Source organism: Pelobates fuscus, chromosome 4 (genome assembly GCF_036172605.1).
Source record: "Pelobates fuscus isolate aPelFus1 chromosome 4, aPelFus1.pri, whole genome shotgun sequence".
In the NCBI taxonomy this organism is placed as follows: Eukaryota; Metazoa; Chordata; class Amphibia; order Anura; family Pelobatidae; genus Pelobates; species Pelobates fuscus.
Window position 1 is genome coordinate 316,977,602 of NC_086320.1, and position 17,117 is coordinate 316,994,718.

The following is a 17,117-nucleotide window of genomic DNA, read 5'->3' on the forward strand; positions in this document are numbered from 1 at the left end:
CCATACAATACAAGAACGTGATGTACACTTAAGAACCTCATTGGCTTTAAGGTTACCAAATACACCACACACATCAACTCTAAATCCTAATGAGTGACACACAGAAAGGGCTTCCCCACTGCATGCAGAACTCATGTGCTGCAGGAAGGCAGTCCATTAAATAATCAATAATCGTTCCTTATTGAATGTGTCATGATTAAACAATTCTAACTTCTGGAGCATATGCTTTATAATATAGGGCAACACCTTATAATTAATGAGCAGTTTGTAGCCAGGAAACACAGGGCATGAAGGAGCAGCTTTAATTCTTTGGTACACTTACGGTAATTGTCTGCCCGTTCACCCCAACCTGCAATATTAAAGGGAAAAAAAACAGTGGGGGGGATGGGAGAGAAAATGAGGAAGCGTTCAAAGAAGGATTTAAAAGAAGAGGAGGATAACTATGTTCAAGGGAACAGCTTGCCACCTGTCTGCATAATTGTTATAGATACATTTTAAAAATCGCCATCGAAATGACTCGTTTTAAATGTCAATGACTTTATAGAGATACTAAAATATCCTTGCATTCCTACGTTCTTAATGCTGTCTAATCCACATTTTAACAACTGCGCTGTTTAGAATGACACTATTGCAGTGCTAAGATTAGATCTAGGGAGTCTCTAGAGTTGGTTTTAGTTGGACTTTAGGGGTTATGTGCCTGCAATACGCTATGCACGAATAGACTGGTGGTGATGGGAGTTGCAGTCCACATCCTATTACAGGAAAGCACCTGCATTTTGTAAGTTATGGATGTAGCTGTGAGTGCCAGTCTGAGGCGTCCTTGTTCAAGCCCTAGACTGCGGCAGAGATAGTTGAGCAGAGCAATTGGACACCAGATTAAAAATTGTGGGGTTAAATTATTTAAAGGCTAAACCCATTGAGGTAAGACTGCACCCAGGGACCTCATAACACCATGACTACTTCTAAAATAAGTTATGGTGCCCAGTGGTTCTTTAACCCCTTAAGGACACATGACATGTGTGACATGTCATGATTCCCTTTTATTTCAGAAGTTTGGTCCTTAAGGGGTTAAACCTGTTTTATATTGACGTAGATGTATAGTTTTTATTTTTCTTATTCTCTTGCCCTTTACAATTCTATATTCCACTAGTGTAAAAAGAACAAATTACACCTTTATGGAAATATAAAGTTGGGTTTATACATTTGTCCCTTCCCGCCACTTTTTACTAGCTTTGAATCTTTTGCACCAGTATATTACTTGGCCATTTAAAGATATATTAAAAGACTGTCCATATAAACGTTAATTCTGCTGCCCTTTTAATTCTTTGTGGGAGGTCCACCCTTTGAATAGTTTACCCCCTTCTTTATTTGTTTGAGCTACAATAGTTATTTAGATTGGACGGTCCCTTTTATTATTATTTTCTTATATGCCAATTGTAATTTTATTTTTTTAATACATTTATTAGGATATTCTGCACTGTAACCCACTACAAAAATAATCTCCTCTTTCCTTTAATTTAAAATGTTGAGGGAGGGGGGATTTTGCTTAAAGCAGTGGGTCACCATGCTTTGAGCAGGAATTACTGGTTTCCAACCTTTAAAATCTCTTGTGGCCAGAGATGATTTATATAGGGCTGGGGTATTGCGGCCCAAACACTTTATGTCAAATCACCCCAGAAGACCATTTCTTCCAAGCCAACCTTCATACTTCTTATTTGGAATGCTCTAAAACAAACAATCAATGGATTCAGAGGTAACCAAGAAGAGCACCTCTGTCCATGTCTTTACCATATGGGGAACCTAGCCTAAATAATTCTTTAGATATTAAATGTGTTGCAGAAAGGGAATAGTGTGTAAACCTTTAATTGGATATCTCCTGTCCACGACCTCCAATTTTGTGATGGACACTTCCCAAGTTCTTGAAAAGTCTGTTGCGATGGAAAAATCATTTTCTGTGAAAGGGAATCTGAACACCCACTCCCATTGCAGATCTGCATGATTTATTAATCAGAAGTGTCCCATAACTGCATTTAAACGCATTCTAAACAGCCATGGAAAATGTCGTGTTTTTTTTTTTCTTCAGTTTGATGCTTTGCAGCTGTACAGTTTATTCATACTTACATTTTCAGTCAAGTACGGTATGTAAATGTTCTACTGTACAATATGAAGGTTCCTTAGTTCTAAATAGGTGTCATATTGACTTCAAGAAATGCTTTAGGAAATTCCAATGGTTAAACCATGTTGGACAACTGCAGCCTGCTGTCTATAAAGTCAGAGCATGGATTAGAAGTCAACAGACTGATTTATGAAATAGTACTTGCTAAATACAATGTACCTATTTAACCTATTTTAAAAAATCAAGTTGATTAAAAATTTTAAAAAACTATAAAATGGAGAAATATACACAATTCATAAAATGCAGTTATGGATGTACACTAATAGCATGCAATATAGTCGCATCAATATAGTCAGTTTGTTCAGAGAAAATTAATCTTGTTGGTTAAATGGTAGAATAATTATAAATTTTTATCTATTTTTTTGGGATACCTTATAAATGAGATTAACAGCGTGGATATTGCCAAACCAGTAATATCAGAGTGAAGGCAGATCCTATAAATGCATAATGATCACACTGGTCTCTGAATAAAGCAGATCCTATTAGTGCAGGAATGTCACAATGGTATCAGTATAAAATCCAGTGGACGTATCTCTGCATAAAAGCCAAGGCAGATGAGCAATAACCGTCCCAAAGAACGGCTCAAAAAGTACTAGTGGTAAGTTTATCTCCCAGATAGGCAAGTACAAATAGAAATCACAGCCCCGTGGAAGCAATTCCTATGGGGGCAAATAACTGGATATCAGCTGAACAGTGCAGGAATAGCATTCCAACAGCAACTATGCGTTTCATCCGAACAGCCACTAGAGGTGCTTCTGATAAAGTGATGTGGAAGGCCCATGGGAAAGCATTGATTTAAACATGCACTCCAAAACTTACACCCACTGCTATATTGAAAATGGTGCCCAGGGATTCTCCCATTTGGATAGTCCTTTATCTTCAGCAATGTGAAGGTGAGTAAAGTAGCAGGAACAATCCTAGACTCCATTTGCTTTGTTCCTTTTTCCTACCACTTTATATGCTTATGGAAAAGAGTATTTGTTTTACAATGAAGAGCCAGGGAAGCCTTTATCATCAAATTTCTTCTTTAAATTTTCATCCTAAATTAAAAAATAAAAAAATGTTTTTATACATGTGTATGTCTACCCTTTTATTTACAATCATAGTAAAAATAAAACTACAAATCACCCTAGCTTACCAGGTAACCGCAATGTGCACATGGGGGAAGCATATAATCTATTTAAACATGTTGACCAAATGCTACTCTATGCCATCATCGCATTCCCTTTTCACTCTACTCCAAAATGGAATGTTAGACATATTTAGCTTTGGTAGTTCTATACAGCCCTACAGTGAGTACATTTGAGTGTTTGTTTTTCTGGGGTTTTTTTTATTGTGGAATGGGATGTCATGACGACATAGACAGTTACCAGTTTATGGATTAACGCTGCAGTTTTTCTGCAAGTTTGAAAGCAGCTCAATACAAGTAAAGAAATATCTGAAACCGTGCTCTCTCCAGCATGATTTCCTCCGTATTCACAAATCCCACTCTCCGAAGTGTCCAGTTACATTTTATAGATCAAACCGCTTAGCTCCAGGATATGTAACATTAGGCAGTCCAGCACCTCATTACTCCTTTTGCTGTAAAGGCTGCCAATGGTGGCCCACGGAGAAGGGAAGACTAACTAGCATAAAATCATGGCTATGCAAGACTGCTTACAGCCATGCGAGAGAGCTGCAGCACTCAGCCTTATGGCAGCTATGGCTGGCTGGCAAATCCAATATCAGATTTTCCCTGACACATCAATTTTTAATTTACTTCTTTTTTTTTTATCATTTTTTTTTATTATAAGTCTGCATGTCTGAGACTAGTTTCCTTTGTTTCCTTTGTGGCTTTGTTTCAGTTGGTTTGTGGAATTAGGCCTAAGGAATAGAGATAGTTATTTCAATTTACAGCTAGGGTGGTTAAGCAGTGGGGTGCAGGGAGTTGTGCAATTATGCATTTCTTGTATACAGCTGATATAGATATATAGAACGCCAGAGGTTAAATAGTCCCATCACAGCTTAATACGCGAATGTATGTGTGACCCACAGCAATCCATACTAGTATTTAGAAGTTTCTTTTTACTGCATTTGAACGGGGTTTATATATTCTAGAAATGAGGAATGGCAAAATTCTCAAAGGATGGCAGTAAAAAGCAAAGAAAACCATTCAACTCAAACACATATTTCTTCAACTTCTAATGAACAACATATGTAAATATAGAGCAAGCAGACTCTGCTTTCTGTTGGCCAGAAGTACTTTTCTTGTTAGATCATCATGCAGTGTTTATCCCTTTTCAGTTGTATCCAAATGTTACACACACACACACACACATACTCTCACACACACACATACTCACAACAATGCAAAGCATTGTGTTTACTGCAAATAGAAAATAAACGAACAGTGCTATTTTATTCCATCAGTCATTTTGGAAGGTTTACAGTACACACTGACTGTTTGAATGTCTTTTATCTCTTTCCCTCTAAGCAAAGTCATTTACATCTTATCTGATCTGTTGCTCAAAACCTTGTTTAATCAGCCACATTCTGTTTTATGTACAGTGTCTGCAGTTGAATATCCCACCTGTCTGTCTCGTTTACATCTGTTTAAGCCATCAGTACAATTGAAAGCCATAAACCAGACTTGGTTCTCATTTTCGCATCATGACAGATCCAAACAAAAGCCTTTATTTTTTATTTGTAATTTAAGTTTTGTGTAGTTAACAGGAGCAAGCATATTTTTTTTTTTTATATGTTTTAGCAGGAAGGATATCTTGAGATTGCTTTTACAGAAGTACTGGCACAGGTTCTCCATTTTTTTTTTTTTTTTTTCAATGTGACTGGTATAAGATAAGACCTCATTTGTCAAAGATGGATCATATCAAAGCCAATGGAACAGTAATAAATCATTTTAGACAAACTGCTTCTGACAAAAGACCATACAGTGATATTGCATGGAGCACCAGAGCGTGGGAGACAGACCGTTATATTGTGTTTCTTCCATTTGCGGATAATCACACCAACTGTTGTCAATGTCTCACCAAACTGCTTGGTGATGATCTTGTAGCCCATTCCAGCCTTGTGTAGGTCTACAATCTTGTCCCTGACATCATTGGGTGGCTCTTTGGTCTTGGCCATGGTGGAGAGTTTGGAATCTGGTTGATTGCTTCAGTGGACAGGTGTCTTTTAACCCCTTAAGGACACATGACGTGTGAGACACGTCATGATTCCCTTTTATTCCAGAAGTTTGGTCCTTAAGGGGTTAAAGGAGTGCTCCTAATCTCAGCTCTTTACCTGTATATAAAAGACACCTGGGAGCCAGACATCTTGCTGCTTGATAGGGGATCAAATACTTATTTCACTCATTAACATGCAAATCAATTTATAACTTTTTTGACATGCGGTTTTCTGGATTTTTTTTTGTTATTCTGTCTCTCATTGTTAAAATACATCTACCATTAAAATTATAGACTGATCATTTCTTTGTCAGTGGCCAAACGTTCAAAATAAGTAGGGGATCAAATACTTTTTTCCCTCACTGTAAGTCCTAAAGGATTGTCGCTGGAAATAAATAAGGGACCTAGATTACCAAACACGGATGAAGTAATGATTTTGTATATTTCTAGAACAGAACTGAAGCCAAAGTGATCTCAGGAACTTTTGCTGTGTGTAGACGTTAAGAGAATACAGTAAGTTAGAACCCCACAAGTGTACAAAGGTCCCTAAGTTTACACAAATCAGTAATAGTACATTACATCATTGTGAAGAAAAGGAGAAGATATTTAAAGTAGAAAAACTACCACAACAAGAGGACATGGTCTTAAATTAGAGGGACAAAGGTTTAAAAATATCCGGAAGTGGGGGCGGAGCTTGCTAGCGGGACGAGACGGACGCCATGTCTGTCAGCTCCCGACATCTAATAACTTAAACGGCACATACCGTACAAAACCGACGCCGCACAATAACGAGCACCTCACCATCCTACACAGGGTGAAACGCTGCACCGTATCCCACAGGGCGACCACGCCGAAACGCAAGGCCGCGGCCTACCTTCAGCCGCCCCGCTTCTCCCTGGAGACGCTCCTGGGCGGCTCACTAGCATACAGAACACCCGGGAATACTCAATACTCACCTCCTCCACCTTCAGAATACACCATGGGCCGACGTTCCCAGAAGCCTGAAGGTAGGGACATCGGAGCTATGCTCCAAAAACCCCAACAAGGCAAAGCAGGCCAGACAGGGGAAAATCCAGACGCAGCCTCATCCCAGCAATCACAGGAGGCCCAGGGAACAGAGCCCAACCAGACACCTGAGACTATGACACAGCCTTCCCAGGTGCTCACAGGGGGATCAACACCAGCCACAAAGGACGACCTCAAGGCCTTATTAACAGACCTGCACAGCATGATTGCAGCTGAAAGGGCCCTAGCACAAAGGGAGATCCAGTCAGTCGCCACCAGGGTACAGGCCACAGAAGGCACTATATGTGAGGTACAAGCAGCGGTCACTACGCTTGGAGACGCGGTCCACCAGCTCCAAAGTACTCAGCACTCTATGCTTATGCAACTGACAGCACTGGAGGACCGCCACCGCCGCACCCACGTTAAAGTCCGTGGAATAACCGCGGAGGAATTGCCCCATTATATCCGGAGGCTATTGGCAACCATACTGCCACCTGGGACCGCCAAGAAGATGACTCTAGATGGGGTCTACCGAATCGCCAGGAGCCCACAAAGTACCAATGTGACGCCACGGGATGTCATCGTGAAATGCATATCATACGCAGACCGAAACTGCATTCTGTCATCCCTGTGGGGAAAAGCTCCGGTACAATTTGAGAACTCCGACCTCTTGTTTTACCAAGATTTATCTAAAGCTACACTGCAGTGGCGCAAGACCATGACTCCCCTTACAACTCAACAACGAACTGCCGGAATACCCTCTAGATGGGGACCCCTGGGCACCCTGCAGGTAACCAGGAACGGAACGAACCATGTAATACGATCCCATGAAGAAATCCCTGCAATATTGACAACCATGGGCCTCACATCGCAGACACCAGCTCAACCAGCCGCAACCGGACCGACAACTTGGGACCCGGCGACGGTTACACCATTCGCCCCAAGAGCAGGCACCTCTAACTCTCACGTGACCTGAACTGTAACAGCTGACAGAGGCTCTCACGTTCCCTAATACTGTTCCCACACCAAGTTCGTCCTATGCAACAAATGTTTTATTTTCCTCCCCAATAAGTTATCGTTATAGTTTCTCCTCCTATTTTTAAACACTGCGCACAAAGGCCCATAGACATTGCAGCACACTAATGGGTAAGCCCAACAGAAGGCAGCTCCCCTGGGAGATGGCACACCAGCTCTTACACAGCTACAACAGCAAGCCAGAGTGGCGGTACGCCATGAGTCCACTCATCCCCCCCCCCGAAGCCCTCTTGGTTAGGGGTACCCACTATCTGTATATATCACACGTAACTAGCACACAAATTAAGCCCCGGCACAAGCTTAGACACCTATGTTAGACGGGTACAACGCCCACAATAACCGGTGTCATAAAGAAACCTGGATGACCGACACGAACCCTCCTGACACATTCGGGTCACACAGGCCCCCCCAACCTCCTGCTGCACAAAGCACATTACTCCAAGCCACATGTCAAGTCCTACAACCCTCACATGTATGCCCACAAACACGCACCACTGACATGTAAATGTCTGTTATGATTGTTTTACCAAAAAAAAAATAGTGCGCTGTTTGCAAAAGCCAAGCACCTGTAACCTAATGCTTTACAATCATTTCTGTACACCTTTGCTCGGCCAAATTACATTACTGTTATCGAATGCACTGCAAAAAAAAAAAAAAAAAAAAATATATATATTTATATATATATATATATATATATATATATATATATATATATATATATATATATATATATATATATATCCGGAAGTATTACTTTACGGAGAGGGTAGTGGATGCATGGAATAGCCTTCAAGCTGAAGTGGTAGAGGTTAACACAGTGAAGGAGTTTAAGCATGCGTGGGATAGGCATAAGGCTATCCTAACTATAAGATAAGGCCAGGGACTAATGAAAGTATTTAGAAAATTGGGCAGACTAGATGGGCCGAATGGTTTTTATCTGCTGTCACATTCTATGTTTCTATGTTAAGAAGAAGTTTCCCAAATATAAGTATTGAGAGAGTCTCTTTCTCTCTCAACTAGAATCCCATGTTTTGTTATTCCACATAAAGGATCAATTCTCTGAATGGATAACATTAAATGTATTTTATTTTTAAAGCGGATCATTTAATCTGTATTATTATGTAGTATAAATAGAAGGACCACCTAACGTTAAATACATCAGTGCCTATTTTAAGCATCTTGCTTGAAGAGCTTTCTTTAATATTGTTACCATGTGTACATGTAATGTGCCATTGGCAGAGACCCTATGTACTTTTACCAGTGTGAGGCTGTTCTCCTATTTCTCCACAAACTAAGTGAAAACAAATTGCTGTACTTTAGAACATGATTTTCATTATCTTTGTACGTTTATTATATCTGTATGCCAGAAATATGCCTGCTTTGAACCTCCGCCTTGCAGGTTAAAAAAATAAAAATTAGAAGCTAGCTGATTGTGTTTTAGAATGTTACATACAGTTTGAAACAAGATGTGTATGTGTGTATATATAACATTCAATCACAAACAATTAACAAATGGTTTTGTAGCCATTTAGTAACATAAAGACAAATACACTGTAATAAACCTGGCTTCTGCATCACTCAGGAGTTTCCAAGGACAGCGTTAATTAAAGGGACACTGTAGTCCCTAAAATAACTCTAGCTCATGGGTCGTCAACCTGGTCCCTACCGCCCACTAGTGGGCGTTTTAGGATTCCAGGTGGGCGGTGGGGATTTTCAATTTTTTTTTTATAAATTGGGCAGGCGGGCGGGCGCGAGCCGGCGGTACCACTGTGACTGGGTACCGCCATCACCACTTGCGGCCCCGGCGGCAAACCGCCGGGGCCGCATATGGAGGGGTCCATCGGGTGGCCCATGCTGTCAGGGCCACCCGATGGATGTGGATTGTGAGGGGGCCCGGTCAGCGCTGGGCGCTTTAACAGCGCGACCGGGCCCCCTGTGATGACATCAAATCTGCTGGGAGGAAGTGATTCCCCGGTCACTCCTCCCAGCATACAGAGAGCCGCGCGGGAGGAAGGAGGAGGAGGGAGTCAGAGTGGGAACCCCTCCTGCACCTTAAAGGTAGGAAACAGGAGGGTGACTTAAATATAATGTGTGTTTGTTTGTGTATGTGTCTTTGTATGTATGTCTTGTGTGTGTCTGTCTGTATGTATGTCTTGTGTGTGTATGTCTGTATACATGTGTCTTGTCTTTGTATGTATGTCTTGTGTGTGTCTGTATATATGTGTGTCTTGTCTTTGTATGTATGTCTTGTGTGTGTCTTATGTATGTGTCTTGTGTGTATGTCTGTATACATGTGTCTTGTGTTTGTATGTATGTCTTGTGTGTGTGTCTGTATGTGTGTCTTATGTATGTGTCTTGTGTGTGTGTGTGTGTGTGTATGTCTGTATATATGTGTGTCTTGTCTTTGTATGTATGTCCTGTGTGTGTCTTATGTATGTGTCTTGTGTGTGTGTATGTCTGTATACATGTGTCTTGTCTTTGTATGTATGTCTTGTTTGTGTCTGTGTGTATGTCTGTATATATGTGTGTCTTGTCTTTGTATGTATGTCGTGTGTGTGTCTTTGTATGCATGTCTTGTGTGTTTGTATGTTTTGTGTGTGTGTGTGTGTCTTTGTATGTATGTCTTGTGTGTGTGTGTCTTTGTATGTATGTCTTGTGTGTGTGTCTTTGTATGTATGTCTTGTGTGTGTGTCTTTGTATGTATGTCTTTGTGTGTGTGTGTCTTTGTATGTATGTCTTTGTGTGTGTGTGTGTGTCTTTGTATGTATGTCTTTGTATGTGTCGTGTGTGTGTGTCTGTCTGTATATATGTGTGTATGTATGTGTCGTGTGTGTGTCTGTCTGTATATATGTGTGTATGTATGTGTCTGTTTCTTGTGTCTGTCTGTATGTGTATGTGTCTTTGTATGTATGTCTTTGTGTGTGTGTGTGTGCCTGTCTGTCTGTATGTGTGTCTGTATGTCTGTATGTATGTGTGCCAGTCTGTTATAGTGGGATACCTAGCTCAGCCTTCCTACTGGGCATTGCTATAAGGAAGGTTAAAAAAAGGGGGGAAAAAAGGTGGGGAGGGGAATTGAGGAGGGAGAAGAGGGGAGCTGACGCACAGATGACAAATCATATTATGCGCAAACAGAGAAGTCGTCTGAATATCACCGAAAGAGGAGACCTTCGTTTGTTCCTTACAACCTCAAGGATCTCATTAATCACTAGTAAAGGTAATTTCAATTTACTTTATTGTTTTCTCATTAAACTTTTTATAAAGTTAAAAACATTATAAACATGCATTAATTGCAAATAAAAAGATAAATGTACGTACATTTATTTTTTTTAAAACACCCTCCTTTCGAAAAAAATATTCCGCACTTGCGCGAAAACTGGTGGGCGGTAAGGAAATTTTTTCAACCAAAAAGATGCATTAGTGGGCGGTAGTTAGAAAAAGGTTGACTACCACTGCTCTAGCTAAATGAAGCCGTTTTGGTGTATAGATCATGCACCTGCTATCTCATTGCTCAGTTTAGGTATTAAATCACTCTGTTTATGCAGTCCTAGTCACACCTCCCTGCATGTGAGTTACACAGCCTTCTTAAACAATTCCTGTAAAGAGACCTCTAATGCAAGGCTGTCCAACCTGCGGCCCTCCAGATGTTGCTGAACTACAACTCCCATGATTCTTTCAATGAAACAGATAGCCAGGGAATCATGGGAGTTGTAGTTCAGCAACCCTGCTCTAATGTTTACATCCCCTTTATTGCAAATTCAGTTTATTTAAAAAAAATCTTATCTCTTGCATTCTCATTAGTTTACTAGACCCTGCAGGAGCCTCGTGTGTGATTAAAGTTCAATTTACAGAATAGGAGATAAAATCCTTTTAAAAGTAAGTTAACATCTGATTGAAAAATAAACCATTTTTCCGTGCAGTCTCTCACTCAAAACCAGGGGAGGTGTGGGAGGTGTGGCTACGGCTGCATAAGCAGAAACAAAACTGATTTAACTCCTAAATGGCAGAGAATTGAGCAGTGAGACTGCGGAGGCATTATTATGTTATGTTATCTGTACACGAAAACAATTTCATTAAGCTCAACTTTTTTTTGGTGACTATAGTGTCCCTTTAAAGAAAACTCACTTCACAGGATTTGCAATATTATGTTTACTAATGTGTAATATTACTAATGTGCAATATTGTTTACTAATGTGTAATATTACTAATGTGCAATATTATGTTTACTAATGTGTAATGCTTACTAATGTGTGGGGGTGTAACAAAAAATAAAGTTAATGTAAAAATTCACGCCCGTTTATCTAGGCGCCTCCATCGTAGCTGTACTTTGCACCTGGCAGTGGGTATAAAGGAGGAATGCAGAAGAGAGCTGAAGGAAACAATGTTTTCTTTTTTACTTCTTAATTTGCAATCTTTGCCTTGTCTAAGCATGTCATGGGGAAAGTCAACACAAATCTGAGGTGGTTTTTAAAGGTATATTCATGGTATAAATTTTAAAGACGTTCTAGAGATTCTCTTTGATGGTCTGTACTCTGTTGTCCTTGCCCGTTTCTTTACTGACCCAGTTTTTAGCTCTGTGGAATCAAATACATGGCCGACTGTCGGAACCTCAGAGCTCCTGTGTCCTTTTCTCCAGTAGCACTTGTTGCACTGCCACTGTACACAATGAACCTTTCAGGCTTCTGTACAGTTCACCAGGGAAAGAGCATTTAAAAGAACACTGTAGCATTAGAAATGCAGATGTGTACTTATACCTCCCAAGCTTCCCTATTTAGAAGGCACGCTCCCTATTTTGGGCCCAAATCCCTCTTTTCTAGGAGCTCTATATTGTGGTGTCTGAGTGTATAACCCCTCCACAACAATAATACTCCTGACCACATCTCCACCCCTACAATTAAAGTGCCCCTCTTTGTCCATTTGAAATCTTGGGAGATAAGGTGTATTCCAAAGTCTATAGTGCCCTAGTAGCCATTTAGTAGTTTGATGTTTTATCCAATGCTGCATTGCATTATCTGCGTCTGGGCTCCCCTCTTTGGCTGAGTTAATCAAGCTTGATGATCTCGCCCAATTCAATGCTTTCTCATAGAAAAGAATTGGGAGGCAAGTACGCATGCGCAGCAAAATATTGTGGTAGTCAGATGGCCTATGTGAGCCACAAGACATTTAACCCCTTAAGGACCAAACTTCTGGAATAAAAGGGAATCGTGACATGTCATACATGTCATGTGTCCTTAAGGGGTTAAACCCTGTAATGTAAATATTTCTGTTCCTGCTGAAAGGCAATGTTTTCACTTAACGGGTCGAGAAGAGGGGGACATGCTACAAATGCTACACTAGCATCATCTGATTCCAAGACCGTCAGACACTAGAGGTGGATTAAAGCCTGTCATGTTTAAACATGACTGATTAGGAACTGCTAATGCAAGAAGTCAATTTATTATTTTTTAGTATTTTTTTATAAATCCTAAAATATTTTTTCACCAGCATTTCCTTTAAAATGCCAGATTTGCTCTGGTTGCAGCATCATGAACACACGGGTTTATATACTAAACCAAAAATTGTGGTAAATTGGTATCTGAGGAAATACTTTTAGGCAAAATGAATTTGCAAATGTTTCCAGTATATTGATCCTCGTTTTTTTTTTTGTTTGTTTGTTTGTTTGTTTTTTCGTTTACTGCATGTTTTGTAGGTTTGAGTATGCACCCAAGAAATGAAGTTCCAAACTGTTCATGGTGATATCCTTGCCTCCATTTTATTTATTTTCTATTAATTAAAATGCAAAATGCTCATTTTCATATTTGGAACTTCCCCACCAAACATACATGCGTCTTTGAGCTTTAATCTTTTATTTATTTATTTTTTGCAAAAAAATTATCTTTTTATTTCGTATTTCACACCTTTACTTTATTTACTTATTCGGTTGTCCTTAAATTGATGTCCATGTGGCTTTCTTCCTGTGACCTCTTCACACTTGGGTCAGACAGGAAATGTGTATCCCAGTTAATAGACCTTGGCTCCAGAGCTGGTGTTCACCTCTGTTGTTTGTTAGAAATTAAATGTTGGTGTGAGATCAGTACATTTTGCTGGCAGATGTTGCTTCCTCCTCTCAGACAATGCTAGTGAAGATTGAATGGGTCAATGGTGCACATCTGCTTGCTTACAATTAAGCTAACCTTTGTGTTTTGGGATTTTATAGGCTGGCTTTGCACATAAAAGTTCTGCAAATGCTGATTACCTTCAATGCAGCCTGTTTCAGCAAAGGTGTTAGAGGCAAAACTTTATAAGCCTTCCATTTCAACTTTGACCTTCAGTCGGGGGAGGGAGTAATGTAATTTGTCTTCGTTTTGTTTTGGGGTTTGTTTGGTTTTTTTTTGTGTCTGTTTCTATTTTTAAATTTGATCTGTTTAAACACATACTAAAATACAAAGTGAAAAAGTAAGTTTAATTTAACATTTGGGACATAGCTAGTTTAATATTGCGATCTTTATTTCAAGACAAGGAGGCTCATATTGTGCATTTCACTCTTTCTTTACTCCCACAGCAGCAAAGAAAAAATTAAGCGTAAAACCTAATGAACAGTGTAACACATATCCCTCCCATCATGACATCAGCGCTTGAAAACCCCAAGACACTTCTTCTTTCTTCCTGTTATCTGAAGCCTGTGGGGTTCATCTTCTTATCTGAAGCCTGTGGGGTTTGGATGTAGTGTTTGCTTTTTTTCAAGGCGGATGTACATTTGTGTGTAGTATTGGTGTTTGAGTGTTTATATATAATTTTGGAATTTGAATTCAGGTGTGTTTTTTGTATGTAACGTTTGAGTTTGCAGGGGTGTGTTTGCATGTTGTGATGGTGTTTGATTGCTGAGATGTATGCACATATACTGCCACATACATCCATACATACCTAAACACACATTCACACACACGCATAAACACAAATTCATATATACATACACAAAGATCCACATCTGGACACTTGTACAGACCTTGACACACGCACACTGGCACATCCAAACACCCCAATGCACACCTACTGACATACACACCTTGACCCACAAATACTGGCACATACAAACACACTGATATACACAAACACACACCTTGTGACACATGACACATACACACACAGATACATACAGGCTGATGGGAGTTTGCATGCAGCAACTCACTCGACTCCAGCCTCTCATCTGCCATCCATGCTGCTGCCTGTCTGGGCGGCCATATCCAGCCTCCTCCCTCCCTTCCTGCCATGCTGAAGTAACTCTGGGAAGCTGGGAGGAAGTGGTCTGCTATCACTTCCTCCCAGACGGCTTATATTACAAGTGCTCGTGCTCTTAAAGGGCCGCAGCATCCAACCCGGCCCCTGTTGACGATATTACGGCGGAACCCCATTTTTGTTTTTGGGAAACGCTGATTTAGATGCTCAGTACTTCAGGTATGCCTGACATTGCTAACGGTTTGTAGAGCAGAACAGTAGGAGTTCATACATAACTGTATTCATTTTGCATGTTTTTGAAGCGAATAGAATACGGATTTTTATTACTTTTGCATGTTTAATCTGTCCTAATATCAGCTACAGAAGTGTATAGGGTCAAGGTGACCAAATCGAAGTCCGATCAACAGCTGTTGATGAACTTCCATGATTCTCGGCTAACTTTTAAGCAGACTGAAATAAAGATTTGAGTGAACGGTTCTGTATGTGTACAATTCTCAATTGCATGCTGCATGCCTTACTCTCTGTATCCACCCTGCAAACAGGGAGATACTGCAGCTGGGAGCTGTCAGGCACATGTTATTGTAATAGAATAATTGCAGCTAATTTTCACACAGGTGTTGAGTCTCAATGTGTTTGCTCAGATCTTGGGAAGTTTGTGAAAAAATGCATGAAATTGGGCGTTTAATATATATGTATATATATATAAATACAAAAAAGAAGTCCTGCGCTTAGTCCCATTATTGCTGGACCAGCAGCAACGACTACAATACACATCAGCCCCAATATATAGTAAAAACCAAAGAAAAGAAAATGTTACTTGCGCTTTCTCCTTAATCCCTATGTATATTTAGACAAATGGAGGTCATCTAGTTGGTCATCTATATATGTTTCCCTTCTATCGCATTGGTCCAAACCCCTAGATCCAGCTGTTTAAATGCAACAAAAGGCTAGTACTGTATTTTGTTTAATAAAAAATCCACAATTCTTTAACTCTTAATTTACAGTGCTGTAGAATATGTTGGTGCTATAAATGTAATTGTGTGTGTGTGTGTGTGTGTGCGTGTATGAATAGAATAAACAATACTAAAAATGAAGTGTGAATTGTAAACATGAGTTAGTGCTGCACCCACAATAGCCCTTGGTTGATATGTTAAAAGTAAATTTACAATCAGGCTGTCTGGTGTCTCTTACAGTATAATAGCAATTCTAATTTCTAAAACATTCTTTGCTAAAGGCGTAAATGCTGTGTAGACCCTTCATGTAGGGACTAGGTTTATGACTGCTCCCATCCATGAACATTCCAGGGTTACTGAATGTACTTTTAAGTGTGTAATCTGTCAGTCTCTGCTGGGATTCTTGGGGTTCTTAAATACAGGTTTAGGACTGCTGTCAAATTGGAGTTCAGTACAAACTTATAATCCTATCCTAAACTTTCCTACTTTTGTCTTTGCAATGTTTACATGTGCTACAGTAATAATAAATACTGGCATCAACCACATGCGTACTGCGTACATACTTTGAAATTCAGCATCTGGAGCGATCTTACTAGCCTGTATCAAAACATTATTCAGATGGAATTGCTTGTGTATCTTAAAGATGAAAGGTTTAGTTGTTTTGTTAAGTTGTTTGTTTTTGTTTAGGTGTTTTTTTGGGTGTTTTTTTTTTTTTTTATAAAAAAATGTATTTACCACTTTCCCATTTAAAAAAATAAAAAAAAAATTAAGTTTTTTGCTTTTTACTGAATTAAGAATTTATACTTAAACTTTTTCTTTTGGTTTCAGGTAATTGTGAGAGGCGGCGGCCATATTCTTCCCTATGACCAGCCTGAAAGATCGTTTGTGATGATTGATAGATTTATAAGAAACTGTAAATCCTTGACATGCTAATGGGAAGGGGAAACACATGTCCTTGGCTGATTTTTGTCAGCATAGCCGCTTCAGAAATGAAATGTCATGTTTAACCATCCGCACGCTGCGAAGGTCTCCTGGTGCATAATGGTTAATCGCGCAATCTCTTATTTACTTGCTATTTTGGGGAGCAGAGGGGATAGCTATTCTATATTTCATGATCATTGTGAATGAGGGAAAAAATAAAAACATTTTGTTTCGTAATATACCATATGTATTTTGTATTCTTTAAGCAAAACATACACATAATAAACATGGCTCTTATAGGTTTAAACTAATAACATAGCAACACAAAATGTAATCTCTGTGACCGTTTTTTCCACGATCGGATATAAATGTATTTATTGGGGGGGTGTTAGAAGCGTAAAGTATTTTGTATGTGATTCTTAAAATGACACTATAGGACCCAGACCACTTAATCTCATTGGATGACTACATGCCAAGACGGTCTATCAATCTAGCATGCATGACAGTTAAACACATACCTCTTCTGGAGTGTCAAGCACTCACTAGGACCACATCCTGAGTTTATGCAACTCACTGTTGGAAGGTATGTTGTCTTTTTTCATTAAAATGGGTATTCCAATAAAGACTTTTACAAAGGTGTGTGAGCACATGTCA

At 39.6% G+C, this 17,117-nt stretch overlaps 1 protein-coding gene across 1 annotated transcript in view; it reads left to right on the forward strand.

Annotated features, from left to right (window-relative positions):
- The window catches only part of CPVL (carboxypeptidase vitellogenic like), a 113,989-nt gene extending 97,287 nt beyond the window's left edge, over nt 1-16,702 (forward strand). Inside the window, exon 13 of the mRNA XM_063450699.1 lies at nt 16,371-16,702. Within this exon, the coding sequence (XP_063306769.1) occupies nt 16,371-16,475 (105 nt within the window). The 3' untranslated portion in view covers nt 16,476-16,702. The remainder of the gene's footprint in view (nt 1-16,370) is intronic.
- The last annotated feature ends 415 nt before the right edge of the window (nt 16,703-17,117 follow it).